We start from the raw sequence: 25081 nt of genomic DNA on the forward strand, positions 1-25081 counted from the left end.
TCACCAGCAGGTCATGTTATATTGGAAACAGTTGCACCTCCAGGATTATTTTCTATGCTGTAATTACAAAACTAAAAGATCGGAGACCCCCACTTTGAAGATAAAACCTTTCGTAGCATGTGAAAATATGCTGTTATATTTTTACTCTTTAATGTTTTACTGCAGAATCACATAAAATCCACCATTAAATATTGTTCATTTACACACACACACACACACACACCAAGGCCCTACCTGCTTTGCAGAATAAACCAGATAAACCAGTTAGACGGTGTCAGTAAAACTAGACGGCTCTATTTTGTGTCGAGGGGAAAATAAACCATTTCAGGAGTAAAAACACAGTGAGTATCAAATCTAAAGCTATAATATATAAACACACTGAATGTACACCAGATGCAGAAGAGTTTTGTGGGTTTGTACTGAAGTTTGAATGTACACAGGTTGTTTTATGACTTGATACCGTGACTATTTCCTGTAAGTGAACTCTGTGCTGATACAGGGTTTGATTTAACACACCGATGTTGGAGTGAAGTAAACGTGTGTCCTGCTGTAATCTGGAGGAGACATGACCTCCAACATGAGTGTGTCTGGAGACCAGGACTTAAAGAAAGACGAGAGGTGAGTTACTTTTCCATTCACCAGCAATAAATACACACCGTCCCATGGGAACAGATCTGTATCTCTAAACACTCACTAGTTTACAGAGGAACTAAACTTTGGTTTAAGGTGTTTAATAGCAGTGAATATATCACTGATCTGATCTAAGAACAGTTTAGAGAAATCATTCACTGAGAGAAGAGTGAAAAGGACTGTGTAATGTGGAGGAGAAGTGCAGTGTAGCTTTGGGTCAGTGAACTCTACAGGCTTTAAGACCCAGCTGAGTCAGTTATCTGTGATTGGGACTCCTGACATCAGGTTAATTCCTGAGGTATGAGGCGTGTCTCCTGTTTGAATAAGTGTGCAGACTGTAGCTGAATTAAAAAGATGGAATTATTGGTGTTTAATGGTGAACACATTGTGTAACAGTGCTGAGACAGCAGAGTACAGTCAAACCTTGGATTGCGAGCATGATTCGTCCCGGAAGCGTGCTCGTAATCCAAAGCACTCGTATATCAAAGCGATTTCCCCATAAGAAATAATGGAAACTCAGATGATTCGTTCCAAAACCCAAAAATATTCTTATACATAATAATGATTAACACAAAATACCATTTTATATTTTTATTATTTAAATTTAATATAAAGTAATCCAATTTATTAATTATTGTGTAGGACGACATTCACTGTTACTAATGGAATCACTGCTGTCTGTTGGCTCGCCGGAATCTTTTTCTTTTTGTACGACATTAACAAGGAACCTATCCAGTGACACTCGCTTTTGCCTCCTTTTAAGGATTCCTCCTACGCGGAAATGTGACATTGCATTGCCGTTAAACAGATTCATCGCTCGCACTGCTACAGTCTTACTCGGGTGGTGCTTTTCTACAAAATTTTGCGCTGTTTCCAACATTTTACACGCCTCCCTAATCTCATTTGAAGTGAGGGATTTCTCTGTCTTTTTCTCCTCCCTGATCAATGGGCTGGAGTAATGGAGTGGTGTTGGGAGGAAGGAACTTGACCTTAATGAACTCAAATTCCTCCAGTATGTCATCCTCAAGGTCTGGAGGATGAGCAGGGGCATTATCCATAACCAGCAAGACTTTGAGTGGAAAAAGGGAAAAAGTTCTAAAAGGTATTTCTTCACTGCATGACCGAAGACCTCGTTGATCCACTCACCGAACAAGATACGAGTGACCCAAGCCTTGCTGTTGGAGCTCCACATAACGTTTAACTGGCTCTTCTGCACCCTTGCATTTCTTGAAGGCTTGTGGATTCACGGAATGATACACGGGCAGGGGCTTGACTTTGAAAGCGCCACTTGCATTAGCACAAAACAAGAGGGTGAGACGGTCTTTCATGGGCTTCTGACCAGGAATTGCATTCTCTTCTGCTGTAATGTAGGTCCTCTTTGGCATCTTTTTCCAAAAAAGCCCCGTGTCATTGCAGTTGAAAACTTGTTGCGGCAGGTAACACTCGTAAACCATGAGCTTCTGGAAATCGGCAACGAAAAGAAAAAAAGAAAAGCAGCGTATACGTACCACTCGTATTGCAAGACCTCGCTCGTATATCATGTTAAAATTTATTACAACTTTTTGCTCGTCTTGCGGAACACTCGCAAACCAAGTTACTCGCAATCCAAGGTTTGACTGTATTAATTATTGCTGATATTTCTGTTCTAATTACAGAATGATGGAGGGAAAGAGATCAGACTCACCAGAATCCAGCTGTGTGTCCATGAAGAGTGACCGGTCAGTGGGTGTTCCACTTAACTTCAGAGACGGAGCCAGTTCTCCTGATATGAGGTCAGTACAGTGAGGTGTTTTACAGCAGTGTTCCACCTGATCAAACTCACTGGTCTCATTATGAAGCCCTTCATGAGCTTTATCAGGTGTTGAAGCAGTAAAACACTAAAGTGTGCAGTGCTGCAGCTCTCGGACTGGCAGTGAGGAAAACTGCTTTAAGAGTTCAGTTCAGCCTGCAGTCCCTGAGCTGGAGGGTCTGTGGTGCTACACAACAACATTTACATCTGGGACATTAATGACCACTATTTTTTCATAAACATGTTAGTGTCAGTGAGGAAACCCTGAAATCAGTGTATTGTGTTAAGAGGATAGTGTTAAATATCTGTCTCTGTATGTATTAGTGTGTTGTGCAGCTATGAATACATATAGTCTATATTACATCATGTGTTTTATTTGTTCACAGACCACAAAAGAAGAAATCAAACATCTGCAGAAATCAGCTGGACTCCATATTCAAGGTGTGTGTGTCTTTTTAATGTGTGTAACTTGTGTGTGAGTAGGTTGCTGTGGTAATAGAAAGAGACCTTTCTTCTTTTCATAAAATAAAAGCATCTCTCAATGTGTAACATTCTAATATTTAGATGTGTTCCTGTGTGTTTCTAAACAGGAGCTGGAACACATAGTCATCACTCTGATAAAGAATGAATTGAAGAGGTTTAGGAAGCTCCTGAGTCCAGATTACCCAGCATGCTCTGAGAGGGAGGTGGAGGATGAGGAGGATCTGCACAGTGTCAGAGAGGGAGCGCTGAAGATCACACTGCACGTCCTGAAGAACATGAACCACACAGATCTCGCTAACACACTGCACAACAGTAAGAGTTCTGAGTCATGGCTTTATTCCATCAGGTTCACTTTAGAGAGAGGAAATAGTTTTAGATATGAACACCTTTATTTTGAAGTTTGAGTTTAGTATCATGTACATCTGGTGCTTTTCTGTTCTGTTCGTGGTCCAGTTTGTGATTACTCTGTAAACTGGTCCTGTTCCTTCAATAATATTTAGTCCATGAATCAGGAATGAACAGCAGCATTTGAAAGAATTTTACGTTTTATATTGTGCTCAGTGATTTTGCATTAAAACATGTTATTACTTTGTTTATTAGAGTCTGTGGCTTCTGTGTATCAGACAGAGCTGAAATCCAGCCTGAGAGAGAAGTTTAAAAGAATTAATGAAGGAATCTCACAGCATGGAAGCTCAGCACTTCTGAATGAGATCTATACAGATCTCTACATCACAGAGGGTTGGAGTGGAGACGTCAATAACGAACATGAGGTGAGACAGATTGAGACAGCGTCCAGGAGACCAGCAACACAGGAGACGCCCATCAAATGTAACGAGCTCTTTAAAGACAAGTCCATCAGAAGAGTGCTGACTAAAGGAGTTGCTGGAATTGGAAAAACAGTCTCTGTGCAGAAGTTCATTCTGGACTGGGCTGAAGGAAAAGCAAATCAGGACGTCACCTTCATGTTTCCACTTCCCTTTCGAGAGCTGAATCTGATGAAGCAGAGAAATCTCAGTCTGATGGAGCTTCTTCATCACTTTTTCCCAGAAATGAGAGAACTAGAATTACCAGACTGTGACTCCTACACAGTGGTGTTGATCTTTGATGGTCTGGATGAGTGTCGACTTCCTCTAAATTTCCAGAAGAATGAGAGATTGTGTGATGTGACAGAGTCAGCCTCGGTGGATGTGCTGCTGACAAACCTCATCAAGGGGAACCTGCTTCCCTCTGCTTTCCTCTGGATAACCTCTCGACCAGGAGCAGCCAATCAGATCCCTCCTGAGTGTGTAGACCAGGTAACTGAGGTACGAGGCTTCAGTGATCCTCAGAAAGAGGAGTACTTCAGGAAGAGGATCAGTGATCAGAGCCTGGCCAATAAAATCATCACACGCATGAAGTCTTCAAGAAGCCTCTACATCATGTGCCACATCCCAGTCTTCTGCTGGATCTCAGCCACTGTTCTAGAGAGAATGTTGGGTGAAGCAGAGAGTGGAGAGGTCCCCAAGACTCTGACTCAAATGTTCACACACTTCCTGATCTTTCAGGTCAAACACAAGGACCAAAAGTACCATCAGAAATGTGACCCTGATCCTCAGCAGACCAGAGAGAGTATCCTGGCACTGGGGAAACTGGCTTTCCAACAGCTGGAGAAAGGAAACCTGATCTTTTATGAGGAAGACCTGAGAGAGTGTGGCATTGATGTTGGAGAAGTGGCAGTGTACTCAGGAGTGTGTACCCAGATCTTCAGAGAGGAGTTTGGGCTTCACCTGGGGAATGTGTTCAGCTTTGTACATCTAAGTGTTCAGGAGTTTCTGGCTGCTTTATACACATTTCTCCACTTTATTTTTAGAAAGACAAATGTGTTAGTGGAGCAACGCACTGGACTTTTCCATTTCTTCAGCAAGTCAACCATGTCCGATTTCCTCAGGACTGCAGTGGACAAGGCCTTACAGAGTGAGAATGGACACCTGGACCTGTTCCTCCGCTTCCTTCTGGGTCTCTCACTGGAGTCCAATCAGGCTCTCTTACGAGGCTTAATGCCTCAGACAGGAAGTAGCTCTCACAGCAAACAGGAAACAGTCGAGTACATCAAGGAGAAGATCAGGGAGAATCCATCTCCAGAGAAATCCATCAATCTGTTCCACTGTCTGAATGAACTGAATGATCATTCTCTAGTGCAGGAAGTACAGACTTACCTGAACAGAGAAGGTAGCAGTCGTCTCAGTGGAACCAGACTCTCTCCTGCTCAGTGGTCAGCTCTGGTGTTTGTGTTACTGAACTCGGATCAGGAGCTGGATGAGTTTGATTTGAGGAAATATGACCCATCAGAGGAATGTCTTCTGAAGCTGCTGCCAGTGGTCAAAGCCTCCAGAAAAGCTTTGTGAGTATTTTTATTTATAAATGTATTACTGCATGGTTTGTTATTTTAATGTAACACTGAACTGCACTGTTTGGATTAATGCTTGTTAATAGTTACTCTAATTAGCGTTAAACAAACCTCTGGTACTGTTACATGTCAGGATTTCCCCTTGAAGCAGCGTGCTCTTAGCACAAATGCGCTAGCACCTGCTTTTATGTTGTTGACAGTAGTGACATTTGAACACATGTGTTTGTTTATGTTTCTGTCATGTCTCCTCCCTGTTCTGTCATTGGCTGGGATTTCACATGTGTCTGAATCGCCCTCAGCTTTGAGCATTTACGACACCGATCATGTCTACACACATATACCGTGCACCTCCCAGCACACAACGCGGAATATTATAGTAGAATAGAAAAGAAACTACGATAGATAACCATAGTCATAGTTCAGGTCATGTTTCATGGTTCATGTTTAGATTCATAGTCATAGTTCATGTCATGTTTAGGTTCGTTAGTTTAGTTCACGCTGGTTTCTCCGCTGCCAGTCCCTCGCTGTAGCTTATGTTTCATGTTTTGTATCTCGACCCTGTTTTCCGTGTCCACGACCTTGATTCCTGCCTAGCCCTGTGTATGCCTGTTTGCCGATCGTCGGACCTTTTGCCTGTTTTTGGATTACGTTTTGGACCACGTTTTGGATTTGTCTGCCTGTCTGTCTCCTAAATAAAACTGTTATCCTGCGCTTGCATCCGTCTGAACTTCCTCACGTCACGATACGTGACAGAATATTCTGCCTATCATGGATGCAGCAGGAGAACGGAGAGGATGCAGAACCCGGAAGTCCATGCCAATCATCCCCGCCTTGGACTCGATACAGTTTCCACAAGAGACTTTCGTGGTCCTTCCCGATCGGTATGATGGGTTCTTTGGCTACCCGGACTATTTTTTGGTAGATTGTCAGTTCTATTTCTCCAGCCTGTTTGACCTGAAGCCAGAGAAGAAGCAATGGATAAGGTTCATGGTGTCCCGGTTTTTTGGCCCAGCTCGCAATTGGGTGCAGCGATTAGCAGCTATGAGATCCCGGGAACTGGAGAACAGTAGGCAATTCATGGACCTGTTTTTGAAGGAGTTTGGAGAACCAGGGCAGAGCTACAACCTGGATAAGCTGTTGAAGGGAGTCAATGTGGCGAACAAGGCTGACCTACCGTTCCACATGCATCATGAGTGGATGAACCACCAAGTGTATGTTAACACAGACAACCGAGCTCTGCTCATGTCCAAGCCTGCTGACCCAGTTGACCAAGTTCCGCTCATGTCCAAGCCTGCTGACCCGGCCAACCAAGTTCCATTCACGTCCAAGCCTGCTGACCCAGTTGACCAAGTACCGCTCATGTCCAAGCCTGTTGACCCGGCCGACCAAGTTCCGTTCATGTACGAGCCTGCCGACCAAGTTCCGTTCATGTACGAGCCTGCCGACCAAGTTCCATTCACGTCCAAGCCTGCCGACCCGGCCAACCAAGTTCTGCCCATGCCCAAGTCTGCCGACACGGCCGACCAAGTTCTGCCCATGCCCAAGTCTACTGACCCAGCTGCCCAAGCTCCGCTCAAGCCCAAGTCTACCGACATGGCTGACCAAGATCCGCTCAATCCTGAGGTTAACCTGGTGACCTCAGTGCCCCCGTATGAGGTAATCTCCCACCCTCCCTCCCCTGTAATGGATCTTGTTCGGTCTGCCCGCTCTGCTGAGGACACTGCTCGGCACCCCTGTTCAGCCAAGAGCGTCACTCAGCACTCCTGCACCACTGGGTACGGCACTCTGTTTCCCTGCTCAGCTGAGGTCGTCGCTCTGCCTTCGTGCTCGGCTGAGGTCGTCGCTCTGCCTTCCTGCTCGGCTGAGGTTTTCTCTATGCCATCCTGCTTCGCAGAGGACGTCGCTCTGCCCATATGTTCCGCTGAAGACGTCGTTCCTCTTAGTTGCGGCGCGCCATGTGTCACTCCCCCTTCCTGCTCCACGGAGGACTTCGTTTCCCCCTCCTGCGTTGCGGAGAGCTTCGTTCATCCCTTTGGACTCACAGAGACCCACGCTCTTCTCCCTGGCCTCGCAGGGGACCTTGCTTCGATTTCCTGCACTGCTGAGTACAGCGCTCTGTTTCCATGCTCCGCTGAGGACTTCGCTCGGCCTGCCTGCTTGGCTGTGGTCGTCACTCTGCCTTCCTGTTTCGTCGGGGACGTCGCTCCGCTTCCCTGTTCCGCCATGGATGTCACTATGCTTTCCTGCTCTGCTGTGAATGTCGCTCTGCTTTCATGCTCCGCTGAGGACGTCGCTCTGCTTTCATGCTCTGACGAGGACGTTGCTCTGCTTCCCTGCTCTGCCGTGTACGTCGCTCTGCTTTTTTGTTTTGTCAAGGATGCTGTGCGGTCTCCTGGCTCTGCTTGGGACATTCTGCCCAGGGGACCGGGGCCGCCAATGGAGATGAATGTTTCAGGGCACTCTGTGAGGAGTGCCCTTGGGGGGGGGTTCTATCACGATTTCCCCTTGAAGCAGCGTGCTCTTACAGTGAGGTGAAAAAAGTATTTGATCCCCTGGTGATTTTGTACGTTTGCCCACTGACAAAGAAATGATCATTCTATAATTTTAATGGTAGATTTATTTGAACAGTGAGAGACAGAATAACAACAAAAAAATCCAGAAAAACGCATGTCAAAAATGTTATAAATTGATTTGCATTTTAATGAGGGAAATATGTATTTGACCCCTCTGCAAAACATGACTTAGTACTTGGTGTTAAAACCCTTGTTGGCAATCACAGAGGTCAGACGTTTCTTGTAGTTGGCCACCAGGTTTGCACACATCTCAGGAGGGATTTTGTCCCACTCCTCTTTGCAGATCTTCTCCAAGTCATTAAGGTTTCGAGGCTGACGTTTGGCAACTTGAACCTTCGGCTCCCTCCACAGATTTTCTATGGGATTAAGGTCTGGAGACTGGCTAGGCCACTCCAGGACCTTAATGTGCTTCTTCTTGAGCCACTCCTTTGTTGCCTTGCCCGTGTGTTTTGGGTCATTGTCATGCTGGAATACCCATCCACGACCCATTTTCAATGCCCTGGCTGAGGGAAGGAGGTTCTCACCCAAGATTTGACGGTACATGGCCCCGTCCATCGTCCCTTTGATGCGGTGAAGTTGTCCTGTCCCCTTAGCAGAAAAACACCCCCAAAGCATAATGTTTCCACCTCCATGTTCAATGGTGCGATGGTGTTTTTGGGGGGTCATAGGCAGCATTCCTCCTCCTCCAAACACGGCGAGTTGAGTTGATGCCAAAGAGCTCCATTTTGGTCTCATCTGACCACAACACTTTCACCCAGTTGTCCTCTGAATCATTCAGATCAATGCAACTCCACGAGGTGAGATCTTGCATGGAGCCCCAGGCCGAGGGAGATTGACAGTTCTTTTGTGTTTCTTCCATTTGCGAATAATCGCACCAACTGTTGTCACCTTCTCACCAAGCTGCTTGGCCATGGTCTTGTAGCCCATTCCAGACTTGTGTAGGTCTACAGTCTTGTCCCTGACGTCCTTGGAGAGCTCTTTGGTCTTGGTCATGGTGCAGAGTTTGGAATCTGATTGATTGCTTCTGTGGACAGATGTCTTTTATGCAGGTAACAAACTGAGATTAGGAGCACCCCCTTTAAGACTGTGCTCCTAATCTCAGCTCGTTACCTGTATAAAAGACACCTGGGAGCCGGAAATCTTTCTGATTGAGAGGGGGTCAAATACTTATTTCCCTCATTAAAATGCAAATCAATTTATAACATTTTTGACATGCCTTTTTCTGGATTTTCTTGTTGTTATTCTGTCTCTCACTGTTCAAATAAATCTACCATTAAAATTATAGACTGATCATTTCTTTGTCAGTGGGCAAACGTACAAAATCAGCAGGGGATCAAATACTTTTTTCTCTCACTGTTGCACAAATGCGCGAGCACCTGTTTTTCCGTTGTTGACAGTAGTGACATTTGAACACGTGTGTGTGTGTTTGTTTCCGTCATTAGCTGGGATTTCACGTGTGTCTGAATCGCCCTCAGCTGTGAGCATTTACGACACTGATCATGTCCACATATATACCGCGCGCCTCCCAGCACACAATGTGGAATATTATAGTAGAATAGAAAAGAAACTACGATAGATAACCATAGTCATAGTTCATGTCAGGTTTCATGTTTAGGTTCGTTAGTTTAGTTCACGCTGGTTTCTCCGCTGCCAGTCCCTCGCTGTAGCTTATGTTTCATGTTTTGTATCTCGACCCTGCTTCCGTGACCACGACTTTGATTCCTACCTAGCCCTGTGTATGCCTGTTTGCCGATCGTCTGACCTTTTGCCTGTTTTTGGATTATGTTTTGGATCACGTTTTGGATTTGTCTGCCTGTCTGTCTCCTAAATAAAACTGTTATCCTGCGTTTGCATCCGTCTGAACTTCCTCATGTCACGATACGTAACATTACAGAAGATTGTTTCACTTTTTACACTAACACGTTACGTCTGCACTGAGATCTGGGCCATATGGACAAAACCTTATATCACCATTTATTACCTTTTCTCTAAAACAGATGAAAATGATCTCTACAAAATAACTGCATGTATTCATGACTGCTTTTTGATCATTTTGTGAACTAAACACCAGTGAAAGGCACATTTTCTTTTCTCCTTTTACTTGAAAGTGACATTGAACAGAACTTCACTATGGAGAGCAAGAAAAACATAACACTGTCACCATGGGAACAGTATGAATACAACGTGTGTGTGTGTGTGAGTTAAAGGTACAGGAGCAGTGTAACTGTGTAACTACAGTGCATATTAAATTGTTTTAGACATTTTAAAGCTCACACATCTGATGTTATTTTTTTATTTATGCTATGCTAACAGAAAGAATAAGTTAATATTACCTTTCTTACATTTTATTGCCTGTTTCTGTTCTGTTTCACCAACGAAATATTTCCAAACAAAGCCACAGCACGTCCTGCTCCTTTTTGTTCAAACAAAAAACCATCTGTTTTCAGTCCTGTAAGGATCATAGTTACTATAATAATTTATTATTATTATTATTATTATTATTATTATTATTATCAGTTACAACGATCCTTCAATGAAAACAGATGGGTTTTTTGTTTGATCAAATGCTTTATTATGATAAAGCATTTGTTTATAATAATTGTAGTAGTAGTAGTAATAATAATAATAATAATAATAATAATAATAATAATAATAGTAGTAGTAGTAGTACTGATGTGGTGTCCTGTCCTCTGATTTCTGTGTGTAAGAGAACACACTCACATTTCTGTTACATGGTACACTTTAGCTGGATTATGGCTGTGTTTGTGGTCAGAGTTCTGATATTTCATCATTTCTCTTCCAGGCTGTGGGGGTATAATCTGACAGAGGAAAGCTGTAGAGTTCTGTCCTCAGTTCTCAGCTCAAACTCCTCCAGTCTGAGAGAACTGGACCTGAGTCACAATAACCTGCAGGATTCGGGAGTGAAGCTGCTCTCTGCTGGACTGGAGAATCCACACTGTACACTGGAGACACTGAGGTACACACACACACCCCCCAACAATAGTAATAATAATAGTAGTAGTAATAATAATAATAGTACTGATGTGGTGTCCTGTCCTCTGATTTCTGTGTGTAAGATAAACACACACATTTCTGTTACATGGTAAACTTTAGCTGGATTATGGCTGTGTTTGTGTGTTTGAGGTCAATGTTCTGATATTTCATCATTTCTCTTCCAGGCTGTGGGAGTGTAATCTGACAGAGGAAAGCTGTAGAGTTCTGTCCTCAGTTCTCAGCTCAAACTCCTCCAGACTGAGAGAACTGAACCTGAGTAACAATAACCTGCAGGATTCAGGAGTGAAGCAGCTTTCTGCTGGACTGGAGAATCCACACTGTACACTGGAGACACTGAGGTACACACACACACACACACACACACACACACACACACACAGAGCAGAGTTTTAATAAACACAGCTACATCCAGTTTCCATCTGTGTTGAGTGTAATTGTAGTGATGTGATATATTGTCATTCTTGTGTGTGTGAGATGGAAAGTAAATGTTCTGTATATAAAGATTTTGTGTAGTTGATGTTTTCAGAGCTAAAACTGAGTGTGTTAAGTGTGAGAATGTTTTTGCAGCATGTATAAATGCAGTATTACAGATGAAGGTTTTGCTGCTCTGGCTTCAGCTCTGAGGTCAAACTCCTCATCATACCTGAGAGAACTGAATCTGAAGGGTAATAATCCAGGAGAATCAGGAGTGAAGCTGCTCTCTGATCTACTGAAGGATCCACACTGTAAACTGGAGACATTATAGTGAGTTACTGACTTACTATCTCTTTACTCTACTCTACTGTATCATACTGAATAATGTGTGTGTGTTGGTGTTTATGCTGATGTTGTGAGTTTACACTGATGCTCTTCTGTCTTTCAGCATTAAGAAGCACAAACTCACCAGGACTGTTGTATGACAGGAGTCTCATCTCAAACCTCTTCTCCAGGATAAAGCAGTTTTGGTGAAGAGTTAGAAGCCATCCCACATTTCCAGCAGTTTGGGAGCTAAATCATTAAACTTAAAGGGACAGAGCAGATACAAAGCCAAGAACAGGCAGAAGGTAATACACAGGAGAAATCAACACACGTATTGAAATATCTGCTGTACCAAGCAACAGCAAGGATCTGCCCCGGGGATGGAGACTGACGAGGCTTAAGTACACGTCCGGAAATGTACAGCTGACTGATCTCAAAGCACGAGGCAGGAGCAGGCATGTAAATGGTAAATGGTCTGCACTTATATAGCGCTTTTTTAACCTTAGTGGTTCCAAAGCACTTTACACTGTCTCACATTCATGAGGTTTGTGCCAATGAGTAGATGTGAAAATACAGTGGAAAATTTCCCTTGCAACCTGCCAACCTTTGCTGTGTCATGAACACAGTGGTCAACCCAGGAGAAAAGTGCCTATGCAACAGTGTGTGTTCAGCATGCATGGAGGCACTGGTTCTGTACATAGTGTTACATGAAATAAAACCAGAAATAACACAAATCAATACCCTTGTGCGCATCTCTCTAATGGCCTGATGAGGTCCATGTCAATTCTTTCAACTCAGACCTTGAATAAAGGTAATGGGCACAATGGTGCTATTGGGGTGGCCAGTGGATTTGCAGCTGAAATTAGTAGCCTGGTAACAATTGCTTCCACAGCTCCTTTTTGATGCACCAGTCGACTTAACACTACCCATATGAGTTGATGTTTGGCCAAAAACCTAAGCTACCAGTGGATAGTTTGCTTGATGGTAGTGAGGAAAGGGAAGGAGATAGTGCCCATTCAGATTGGGTGGCCCAACACCAAAAGTATTTGACCTCCATTTATACCAGTTCCCGAAGGCACTTGGAGACTGTGGTCATTCACCGTAGGACCAATTGCCCTGACTCAATAACAATACTACCCCCTCGCACTTTAGTGTATTGTAAGAATCCTTTTCATGGTTGCCGTAAGATTCAGGTTGTCTGGCACTCCACTGTGTTTGAGATTGTAGCCTACATTGATGAAGTGGGAATGCTGTATTAGATCAGACCACATGGAGAAGATGGCCCCATTAAAACTGTCCATTGCTCAGAACTTAAGCCTGTTCTTACCTGGCAAAAATATGCCAGGTAAACCAATGGGTAAGGTCTACTGGCCCTTTCCAGCCCCAGGAGAGAGTAGAGCCAGAAGGACCTAGAATTGGAGATTATTCACAAGTGGCCATAGTCCACACGAGAATGGGTGTAAGGAACTGTTGGGTCAAGTGTATGTTGATTCTAGTTCTCAGCCCTCAGCGCTTCAGTCTAGTCCAACAGGGGTACAAAATGATTACTTTCTTATGAGTATAGGTTTATCTTTTGTGTCTCAACCCCAGGTGACCACACGAGAGCAAGAGTTGAATTTAGAAACTTCTCTAGATCTTCATATAGCTCAGTCACTTGTTACGGCCCAGTCTAGGTTGAGTAACCAGCTCAGGATTCAATTGGATTGATCTTTAAATAAGGGGAAACCAGGAATTACAATGCAAACAAGGTTTTGTGAAAAAGGTTGTGGTATATTGTAACAGACAATATATACATATAATGGTACAAATGAACCAATCCAGGTGTATCTTCAGGGTGCGCCAAGGCCAAAATAATAAGCAAAAGTATTCTGTTGTTTAGTTAGCTAGCTTACCTAAAAGGAATATAAAGAAAATACATGTATACTTCCCTAACTACCTAAGCAAAGAAACAGAGAAAAAAGGACCCTCTCCCAAAAGAAATGGCAGCCACACCCCTACTGCCAGTGAACCAATTGAACATGTATACAAAGGTGAAGAGAATGTACAATAATTGGGTGAGACATGAGGACTGCAGATGTGTCCAGAGCAATAAACTGCAATGTCTGTAATGTAAGACACCTAAGAAAGTGCTGCGGGGAGACAGGAGGACAGCTGATTGTCCTTGCATTGGAAAATTACACGTAACCATCTGTCCTCCCCAGATGTGATCTAGAACTTGCAAATGCCTTGATGGAAGAGTGGAGTAACATCTCACAGAAAGAATGGACAAATCTGGTGCAGTCCATGAGGATGAGATGCACTGTAGTACTTAAAGCAGCTGGAGGCCACCAAATACTGACTGTTACTTTTAATATTGACCCCCCCCATGACATTTCTGTTCATCAAATGTCTGTTAAACATGTTCAGTTTATGCATCAGTTGTTGAAATTGGAAATAAATTTGCTGTAAATAAAAATATTTTAATTTGAGAGGATGTTTCTTTTATTGCTGAGTATATGTATTTCCATATCCTTCCTGACGGCTATATATATAGGCTCTATTTCACACTCTGATAACTTACACATTTGAACGTCACTAATTAATTTAAAGAGAGAGAGAGAGAGATTACAACTAGGTTTGTCATTTTAGCTGTTATTTATCTATTATCTATATCAGAACCAATGGCACCAAAATAGACAATTTCCTAAAATAGGGCTTACAGTAATATTGTTGTCATAATTACCAGTATGCAGAATAACGGCATAAATGATGAAGAAATGCCAGTATAGAGTGTTAGATGCTCAGGATTACAATTATATTTAGCTGCATTTTTGGTACAATGTTGCATATAAAAATAAATAAATAAATAAATAAATAAATGGTCAACTCAAAGATTTTTAGACTTGAGTAATTACATGGCTATTACAACTTGCAGTCTAAAACTATATAAATAAATCAATAAATAAATTGTTTCCACACTTAGTCAATTTTTTAAGTTTTAGGAAAATATAAGATGTAAATCAACTCCAGATGACTTGAGTGCATCACTGTAAATTAACATGAACTTCTATTTGTCCCTCTCAATCTTTATTAACATTTTACATTAAAATAAGATGAATTTAAAAATAAAGTGAAAATGTTTTGTGCCAGACTCCACTGATCACCTTAGATTAAAACAAATAAACAGGTATGTTTGTGTTACCGAACAAGACTTGAACAGGAAGTAATAGCAAGAGGGAAGTCTTTATTTGATACTTAAGCAGAGAACATGGAACGGAAACAGTAATTGAACTAAGGCTTGAACACTCCTTAAACTAAGACATGAATGTTCTTTAATCCAAGACATGAACCATCTTTAAACTAAGACATAAACACTCCTTAAACTATGGTAGGAAACACTCATCTAACTTAGGCATGGCATGAACACTCTTAACTAAGGCATGGCATGAACCCTCAACTATGGCCCGACAGGAACACTCAACTTGCTTGGCTTGGTGTTGCTTTGCTGGAACTCTTTAGCGTTGTCTCTCTTAGTCCAGTCACGAAACGTGTGGGTAGATTCGGTTTAGCTCAGGTTAATGCCGCGCGACGTGCGCAGCAAAACGAGAGGTTTAAATAACTAGTCACCACTCTCTTAATTGCTGACAGCCGGCAACACTTGACTCAATGGTAGTGTCCATGCGCATCTCAAGCTCGTGTTCGTGCACGCTGCCGCCTCAGCGCTCTCTGCTGGCGCTATCGTGACAGTTTGTTTTAAATTGTTTTTGTTGTTGTTTTCTGCATCATTCGCCAGTCCTAAACTGTGTAAATTTTGTATGCTCAGAAACGATATTTTCTAAAAATGTTGTCTTCAACCTGAATGTATTTTTTTCCAACATCCATACATCATACAGAATTCATACAAGAGGAAAATATGTGAAAATATAAAACAGTCTGGATATATTTACATTTACATTTATTCATTTAGCAGACGCTTTTATCCAAAGCGACTTACAAATGAGAAAATGTGACTGAATGTGGCAGATGTGTTAGAATTGTAGACATTTTATGTATGTGTACATATGTGCATGATTAATGTGTAATCCTTCTGTCGAGAAATGAGCAGACTGTTGTCTGTGAAATAATCGATACATTTATTGCATATATGGTTGAGAAAAACACTGTGATGTGTATAAAATTTCTACACTCCCTCGATAATGCATGATAACGTTTGTGTTCTTTTACTGAAATAAATATTTTGACATTTAAGACCATCTGAGTTATTCTTTTGTGGAGGCTAAAGTGTCGATGAAGAAAGTGTATTACACACCTTCAAATGCGGGGTCTTTTGGTGGTAAAAACGTTTAAAAGACAGCGTTTTAAAAGAAACAGTGGTTCGTTTAACAGATATACAAGTTTCGGATTGGCTCGCCGGCGAGGATGCGTACACTCTACACAGAACTGCACCGTTAAAATACAAAAGAAATCGTGTTTTTGTTTATGGTACTGATATGCAGTTTCAGGCCGATCTGGTCGATATGTCTGCATACGCTAAGGAAAACGACAACGTTCATTTTCTGTTGACGCGCATAGACATGTTTAGTAAATATGCGAGGACTCAGGTTTTAAAAAAACAAATCCGGCGTCGAGGTGTCTAAAGCGTTCCAATCTATACTGGATGAGGGCAGGGTGCCCCGTAAACTACAGACAGATAATCAGAAAGAATTTTTTAATAAACATTTTCAAAACATGATTTAAAAGCGTGCATCGTCGAACTGTTTAACAGAACCTTAAAAGGGCGGATGTGGAGATATTTAACTGCTACAAACTCCAAACGCTATATCGATATTCTACAAGACATCACGGATGGATACAACGCCAGCTATCACAGGAGCATTAAGATAAGACCTATTGATGTGAACAAAGAAAATGAATCTGCCGTGTATAAAAACCTATATGGACCTAAAGACGGGTCCACCGTAACCCCCAAATTTAAATATAAAGTCGACGACATGGTTACAATTACTAAAGTAAGAGCTCCGTTCAGAAAAGGTTATAAAGAAAACTATACACACGAGGTTTTCATTATAACAGAATGCAAATCACGCGAACGTCCCGTCTATAGGTTGTGTGATTATGACGGCGATGTCATCGATGGTGTTTTTTATGAAGAGGAATTACAAAAAAATATTTGTGAATGTTTTGAAAACAAAACATTTAAAGTGGAAAACATTTTAGACAAGAAGAAACAAGGCAGAAAAACATTGGTTTTGTCACAATATAGCCGGCAGATGGCGCTGCGGCGACGACGTGCACGTAGAGCTGGAGAGCACTCGGGTTTGTTTCGGTTTGGTTTCCACCCTGTTCAGTCATTGGTTGATTTTCGAGGGAGTGTAATGATTGGTACCAGCTGTCAGCACTCGAGGAAATCACAGTTGTTTTTTAAACCCCTCGCGTTGCTGTGCACTTGGTGCAGTGTTACATACTGATTTGGGGGAATAGTGCCACGTGGTAATGTTTCCATGGTCTGCGCTGGTTTGTGTTTTCTGCCATAGTTCTAGTTAATTGATTTCCATGTCTATTTTCTTGTTTCAGGCCATAATCCTAGTTAAATGATTTTCCATGTCTAGTTTCGTGTTTCCTGCCATAGTTAAGTGACAGATGAGTATTTGTTGAAGTGGGTAATTGTGATAAGCAGTAGTGGTTTCAAGTCTTGTTCCAAGTTTCATGCTTCAGTTCGAGTTCTTGTTTAGACCTTGGTTCCTGTATGCTTGTATACTGACTGTAGTTAGGAGACTTTGATCCTGCACTTACTTCCAGTCCCAGTCTCGTTGCATAAGTTTTGGTTAAATGGCTCGGATGTGTGACTACCTACCCAAAGCTCCCTTAAGAAAATTACTGTCAATGGTGATGATCAACACGCATCATTCAAGACTACCGGGTGAACACTGGTTAGCCATCTAGATAAATGAGGTCAGCGTGGGGTTGTGTGTGGTGTTTGGTGTTTTTTTTTTTTTTATTTTTATTTTTTGGACAGCTTTGGTAACCGATGACTATCATTTTCTGCAGAATATCAAAAGCTCTCTAAACGGTGATTCTAGAGTGGTTCAGCAGTACAAGTTCAAGATTTTATATCATTGTGTTTTTTCTCAAGCACATGGTAAAGCGGTATGATTATGACCATGTGATTTCTTTTTTTATACTGGTGATATTATTAAAAATGATCAGATGACCTGTGTTTTTATGAAAACTAAAAGTTCATTGTAATAAGTGTTTTCTAATGTATTCATTGTGTTCAGACAGGTGAAATGTTTGTCTAATACTAGATTTTTTTTCAATAAAAACAAAACTGGTTTGTTATTCTTTTGACTTTTTATTATACATGTGTCACCTCCAGCAATACAGATAATATCATAAACATTAGAAAACTCATGGATTTAAAAACTTAGCCACTGACTCGTGTCAAGAGTGGGTGATCTGAATAATTTGCTTGTGCTGATGGTGTGCTCTGCAGTATTTCCTGTTTTGTTTTGTTTTTTGTTTTTTACGCATCTTAGACGCGATGGTTATAGGCGAAGTCGATTTGGTTTTGAAAGAGTTAATTGCGTGTCTGACATAATGGTTTGGAACCGTTGAGTATGGTATGTTTAAAGTAGTAAAAGCCTCCAGAAATTCGAGCCAGCCGACGTGTCTTAGGGCATCAGAAATGTTTCGCGGTGCCGTGATGCCTTTAACTAAATCGAGTATGTGAGCCGGGAATAGTTCTACCGTTAAACACAAACTCCCCCGAATCGTCCCAATATGTGACCTCTTTCATTTTAGACATTTTATCTAAAATGTAGTGAGCGTTTTTATTTTTTTTACACACCTGCGGAACATTCTTCAAAACAGCGTCCACTATGTTATCTAAATCGTCGTGGGGGTTTACGCTGGGCGGTGCAGATGGCTTTTCTTTTTCAGTGTGATCAGTCTGCGGGAGTGTTAATGTGCTGTTTTCACGGTCCCCTTGTCTGGCGACTATTAAAAAACGCTTGTGTACAGCTTCGTGTTTTTCATAATTGTCCAAGTCAGATCGTTCCAAAGTATTTCTTATAGCTATGTCCAAATCATTCTCCACAACCTGCTGAATAGAATCACGGGGGTTTCCAGTCTTTAGTTTATCAACTGATGCTGCGGGACTAAAAACATCTATGAATACTCCATTCCTGTTATCTAGAAGCAATCAGGTTGGATATGAAAGGAATAGCGATGCTTAAGAGCAGTAGAAGAAAGCCCCTCTGTTGGTTTATTACTCGTCTCTTTCTTTTAACACCAATCTTCTTATCTGTAACAAATTTGATCACGCTTTTCCTTTTTCTGAGTTTCTGGTATTGTTGTGATGTGAGAGGTATATTACCATAGAGAACATTGAGAAGTACTTCACACAATGTCGCAATGAGTTTGTCTGTGACAGTTTGTAAAATAATCCGTCTTTGTTTGGGTGTTGCTTTTAATATTTTTTAAAAGCGGCAGGTTTCTACAAAGTCTGGCCGACATTTTCGCCATCTTCTTTTCTGGAGATATACCACAGGGTGTGGCGCAAGTACATCTGTTCCGAGCCAGTAGTGTTCAGGTGTTTTTCTTTTATAATCAATCAGCAGATAGCCAAAAGTTTTGCTGGTTGCATCTTGGTAACACTCCATAAAAAATTTTGTGTTGCCAGGATACATTTGTCTTCCTAGAACACTGACAGCTAACAGCTAACACTAACAGCTTGATGCTGACCCAACAGCCTGAAATCGCGCTTTTCTCATCAGTATGTCCACATGGGTCTGTCTGATTCTGCTGTTCTGCACATGTACGACAGAGTGGAAACGTAAGCTTACCACCAGTCCTATAGGGAAGGACGGGGTGAAGCAGTTTTCGTGGTGGCAGCACTGTAGCTTTGACGAACCCATAATAATTTTCAAGAGGTACAAAATCCTTGAAAATTTTTTGTGAATGTCCTATGGGGTAACATTTTTTGGCCTGGCAAAAGGGATACAAGCTTGTAAAGTCGACATATCTTTTTTTTTTTTTTTTTTTTTTACTAATGTCGGCTTTGTGATACAATTTGTATTCCTTAGTATGACCACGAAATATAGCATTGCGCTGTTTCAATCTTTCAGGATGCGTGTAAGTGGACATAAAGGCCATTACAGCGACATCGGTCCGTTTAAGATTATTCCAATCACACTCCCACATTACCTCAACATCCAGACCATACGCTTTTTCCAATATTTTGACTTTGTCATCAAATTGTCTTCTGAGCAAGCCATAGGGCACTTTTGATAATGGATATAAATGTTTGGGGTTATAATGACAATCGTGCCCCTGAAAAATACAACCGTTCAATTTGAAAGCGTATTTGACGCCATCCTTTTCATAATAACCACCGAGATGGTATTTTCCAATCACCATCTCGCCGTGGTTTAATGGGTGCTGAATGTTTATGCCACGTGTTGTTTTGACATATTCAAGCCATTCAATGGAAACGGTTGAATATGTCTTATTCTGATTTGTGTATGCATTGTTATGGCTCAGAGCTAGAGTGTCTTTTCATAGGATGCGGGTTTTATACACGGCCATGCAGCACCCTGCTAAAGTGGTGAGAGAGGAATAGTTTGTATATATTGTAACCTTATTTTTGACAGATCTAGGTCAAAGGTCAAGATCATAAAATTTAATGACCCTGACAGGTCAAAGGGGTCAGGACGCACGTTGTTTTATTGGTTAGCACGTTCGCCTCAGACCTCCAGAGTCCGGGGTTCAAGTCCTGCCGGGGCCGTGTGTGTGGAGTTTGCACGTTCTCCCTGTAATGTGGGGTTTCCTCCCCCAGTCCAAAGACATGCATGATAGGCTGATTGGCATGTCTAAAGTGTCCGTAGTGTATGAATAGGTTTATGTGTGATTGTGCCCTGTGATGTATTGGCACCCTGTCCAGGGTGTACCCTGCCTTGTGCCTGATGCTCCCTGGGATAGGCTCCAGGTTCCCCATGACCCTGTAAAGGAGTAAATGGTAAAAGATGGATGGATGGATGGAAATTTATGTTGGCATCATAAAAAATAGTTATGTTAAATCCGGTTCCCATGCATTCCAGATACACACACACGTATTCTCATATATAGTGTGGTCATGTGTATTACTCACACACACACACACACACACACACACACACACACACACACACACACACACCTCTAACATTCCTGAGCCAGGTCAAAGATCATCATCAACCGTCATTATCTTAACAGGTGTAGGTCAAAGATTAATTTCAGTGGTCCCCACCCTTAGTGTACTGTGACAAATGTACAAACCCACCCCCTCTGCCAGAACCGGAAGAAGGTGAAGTTGAAAGTCAGCAGCTCCATTTTGTGTTGAGGGGAAGATAAACCATTTCAGGAGTAAAAACACAGTGAGTATCTAAATCTAAAGCTATAATATATAAACACACTGAATCTGATCTGTATGTAGATCTGTATCTCTAAACACTCACTAGTTTACAGAGGAACTAAACTTTGGTGTAAGGTGTTTAATAGCAGTGAATATATCACTGATCTGATCTAAGAACAGTTTAGAGAAATCATTCACTGAGAGAAGAGTAAAAAGGACTGTGTAATGTGGAGAAGAAGAGCAGCGTAGCTTTGAGTCAGTGAACTCTACAGGCTTTAAGACCCAGCTGAGTCAGTTATCTGTGATTGGGACTCCTGACAGTGTAATTCCTGAGGTATGAGGCGTGTCTCCTGTTTGAATAAGTGTGCAGACTGTAGCTGAATTAATAAGATGGAATTATTGGTGTTTAATGATGAACACATTGTGTAACAGTGCTGAGACAGCAGAGTATTAATTATCGCTGATATTTCTGTTCTAATTACAGAATGATGGAGGGAAAGAGATCAGACTCACCAGAACCCAGCTGTGTGTCCATGAAGAGTGACTGCTCAAGGGAACTTCCATATAACTTCAGAGACGGAGACAGTTCTCCTGATGTGAGGTCAGTACAGTGAGGTGTTTTACAGCAGTGTTCCACCTGATCAAACACACTGGTCTCATTATGAAGCCCTTCATAAGCTCTATCAGGTGTTGAAGCAGTAAAACACTAAAGTGTGCAGTGCTGCAGCTCTCGGACTGGCAGTGAGGAAAACTGCTTTAAGAGTGCAGTTCAGCCTGCAGTCCCTGAGCTGGAGGGTCTGTGGTGCTACACAACAACATTTACATCTGGGACATTAATGACTAGATCACTATTTTATTCATAAACATGTTAGTGTCAGTGAGGAAACCCTGAAATCAGTGTATTGTGTTAAGAGGATAGTGTTAAATATCTGTCTCTGTATGTATTAGTGTGTTGTGCAGCTATGAATACATATAGTCTATATTACATCTTGTGTTTTATTTGTTCACAGACCACAAAAGAAGAAATCAAACATCAGCAGAAAACAGCTGGACTCCATATTCAAGGTGTCTGTGTCTTTTTAATGTGTGTAACTTGTGTGTGAGTAGGTTGCAGGTTTTTTTATTTAAGATAATGACAGTTCACAGGTTAATCAATGTGCAGCAGCATTATGGGTAATCAGACAGAATTTCAGTTGTAACTGTGGTAATAGAAAGAGACCTTTCTTCTTTTCATAAAATAAAAGCTTCTCTCAGTGTTTAACATTGTAATATTTAGATGTGTTCCTGTGTGTTTCTAACCAGGAGCTGGAACACAAAGTCATCACTCTGATAAAGAATGAGCTGAAGAGGTTTAGGAAGCTCCTGAGTCCAGATTACCCAGCATGCACTGAGAGGGAGGTGGAGGATGAGGAGGATCTGCACAGTGTCAGAGAGGGAGCGCTGAAGATCACACTGCACGTCCTGAAGAACATGAACCACACAGATCTCGCTAACACACTGCACAACAGTAAGAGCTCTGAGTCATGGCTTTATTCCATCAGGTTCACTTTAGAGAGAGGAAATAGTTTTAGATATGAACCCCTTTAGTTTGAAGTTTGAGTTTAGTATCATGTATATCTGGTGCTTTTCTGTTCTGTTCGTGGTCCAGTTTGTGATTACTCTGTAAAGTGGTCCTGTTCCTTCAATAATATTTAGTCCATGAATCAGGAATGAACAGCAGCATTTAAAAGAATTTTGGATTTTATATTGTGCTCAGTGATTTTTCCTTAAAACATGTTATTACTTTGTTTATTAGAACTCGCCTCTGTGTATCAGACAGAGCTGAAATTCAACCTGAGAGAGAAGTTTAAAAGAATTAATGAAGGAATCTCACAGCATGGAAGCTCAGCACTTCTGAATGAGATCTATACAGAGCTCTACATCACAGAGGGTTGGAGTGGAGACGTCAATAATGAACATGAGGTGAGACAGATTGAGACAGCGTCCAGGAGACCAGCAACACAGGAGACGCCCATCAAATGTAACGAGCTCTTTAAAGACAAGTCCATCAGAAGAGTGCTGACTAAAGGAGTTGCTGGAATTGGAAAAACAGTCTCTGTGCAGAAGTTCATTCTGGACTGGACTGAAGGAAAAGCAAATCAGGACGTCACCTTCATGTTTCCACTTCCCTTTCGAGAGCTGAATCTGATGAAGCAGAGAAATCTCAGTCTGATGGAGCTTCTTCATCACTTTTTCCCAGAAATGAGAAAACTAGAATTACTAGACTCCTACACAGTGGTGTTGATCTTTGATGGTCTGGATGAGTGTCGACTTCCTCTAAATTTCCAGAAGAATGAGAGATTGTGTGATGTGACAGAGTCAGCCTCGGTGGATGTGCTGCTGACAAACCTCATCAAGGGGAATCTGCTTCCCTCTGCTCTCCTCTGGATAACTTCTCGACCAGGAGCAGCCAATCAGATCCCTCCTGAGTGTGTAGACCAGGTAACAGAGGTACGAGGCTTCAGTGATCCTCAGAAAGAGGAGTACTTCATGAAGAGGATCAGTGATCAGAGCCTGGCCAAAAAAATCATCACACGCATGAAGTCTTCAAGAAGCCTCTACATCATGTGCCACATCCCAGTCTTCTGCTGGATCTCAGCCACTGTTCTAGAGAGAATGTTGGGTGAAGCAGAGAGTGGAGAGGTCCCCAAGACTCTGACTCAAATGTTCTCACACTTCCTGATCTTTCAGATCAAACACAAGGACCAAAAGTACCATCAGAAATGTGACCCTGATCCTCAGCAGACCAGAGAGAGTATCCTGGCACTGGGGAAACTGGCTTTCCAACAGCTGGAGAAAGGAAACCTGATCTTCTATGAGGAAGACCTGAGAGAGTGTGGCATTGATGTTGGAGAAGTGGCAGTGTACTCAGGAGTGTGTACCCAAATCTTCAGAGAGGAGTTTGGGCTTCACCTGGGGAAGGTGTTCAGCTTTGTACATCTGAGTGTTCAGGAGTTTCTGGCTGCTTTATACACATTTCTGTGCTTCATCAGCAGAAGTGTAACAGAACAACAAACCACTGATCTGTCTGATCTTTTCAGAAAGTCAAACATGTCTGATTTCCTCAGGAGTGCAGTGGACAAGGCCTTACAGAGTGAGAATGGACACCTGGACCTGTTCCTCCGCTTCCTTCTGGGTCTCTCCCTGGAGTCCAATCAGGCTCTCTTACGAGGCTTAATGCCACAGACAGGAAGCAGCTCTCACAGCAAACAGGAAACAGTCGAGTACATCAAGGAGAAGATCAGGAACAATCCATCTCCAGAGAAATCCATCAATCTGTTCCACTGTCTGAATGAACTGAATGATCATTCTCTAGTGCAGGAAGTACAGACTTACCTGAACAGAGGAGGTTACAATCGTCTCAGTGGAACCAGACTCTCTCCTGCTCAGTGGTCAGCTCTGGTGTTTGTGTTACTGAACTCAGATCAGGAGCTGGATGAGTTTAATTTGAGGAAATATGACCCATCAGAGGAATGTCTTCTGAAGCTGCTGTCAGTGGTCAAAGCCTCCAGAAAAGCTGAGTGAGTATTTTTATTTATAAATGTATTACTGCATGGTTTGTTATTTTAATGTAACACTGAACTGCACTGTTTGGATTAATGCTTGTTAATAGTTACTCTAATCATCTTTAAACAAACCTCTGGTACTGTTCCAGAAGATTGTTTCACTTTTTACACTTACACGTTACGTCTGCACTGAGATCTGGGCCATATGGACAAAACCTTATATCACCATTTATTACCTTTTCTCTAAAACTGATGAAAATGATCTCTACAAAATAACTGCATGTATTCATGACTGCTTTTTGATCACTTTGTGAACTAAACACCAGTGAAAGGCACTTTTTCTTTTCTCCTTTTACTTGAAAGAGACATTGAACAGAACTTCACAATTGAGAACAAGAAAAACATAACACTGTCACCATGGGAACAATATGAATACAACATCTGACATTGTGTGTGTGAGAGAGAGAGAGAGATAGTTAAAGGTACAGGAGCAGTCTGGCTGTGCAGCTACAGTACATATTAATTTATTTTAGACATTTTAAAGCTCACACA

General features: G+C 41.9%; 1 protein-coding gene and 2 long non-coding RNA genes across 3 annotated transcripts in view; all 3 read left to right on the forward strand.

The window, feature by feature from the left end:
- The first annotated feature begins 269 nt into the window (after positions 1 to 269).
- LOC124627582 (uncharacterized) lies at positions 270 to 2861 on the forward strand. The gene is made up of 4 exons (XR_008397770.1): positions 270 to 341; positions 500 to 618; positions 2286 to 2402; positions 2806 to 2861. It is a non-coding gene; the product is annotated as an uncharacterized LOC124627582 (long non-coding RNA).
- Positions 2862 to 3037: 176 nt separating this feature from the next.
- Positions 3038 to 25081, forward strand: part of LOC128634613 (NACHT, LRR and PYD domains-containing protein 12-like) — a 38473-nt gene continuing 16429 nt past the window's right edge. The window contains exons 1-4 of the mRNA XM_053685321.1: positions 3038 to 3214; positions 3503 to 5282; positions 10665 to 10838; positions 11041 to 11214. Of these exons, the coding sequence (XP_053541296.1) occupies positions 3178 to 3214; positions 3503 to 5282; positions 10665 to 10838; positions 11041 to 11214 (2165 nt within the window). The 5' untranslated portion in view covers positions 3038 to 3177. The remainder of the gene's footprint in view (positions 3215 to 3502; positions 5283 to 10664; positions 10839 to 11040; positions 11215 to 25081) is intronic.
- LOC128634622 (uncharacterized) lies at positions 20930 to 22050 on the forward strand. Its single transcript, XR_008397782.1, has 3 exons — positions 20930 to 21006; positions 21469 to 21585; positions 21995 to 22050. It is a non-coding gene; the product is annotated as an uncharacterized LOC128634622 (long non-coding RNA).

This window comes from Ictalurus punctatus, chromosome 13, assembly GCF_001660625.3.
Source record: "Ictalurus punctatus breed USDA103 chromosome 13, Coco_2.0, whole genome shotgun sequence".
Taxonomy (NCBI): Eukaryota; Metazoa; Chordata; class Actinopteri; order Siluriformes; family Ictaluridae; genus Ictalurus; species Ictalurus punctatus.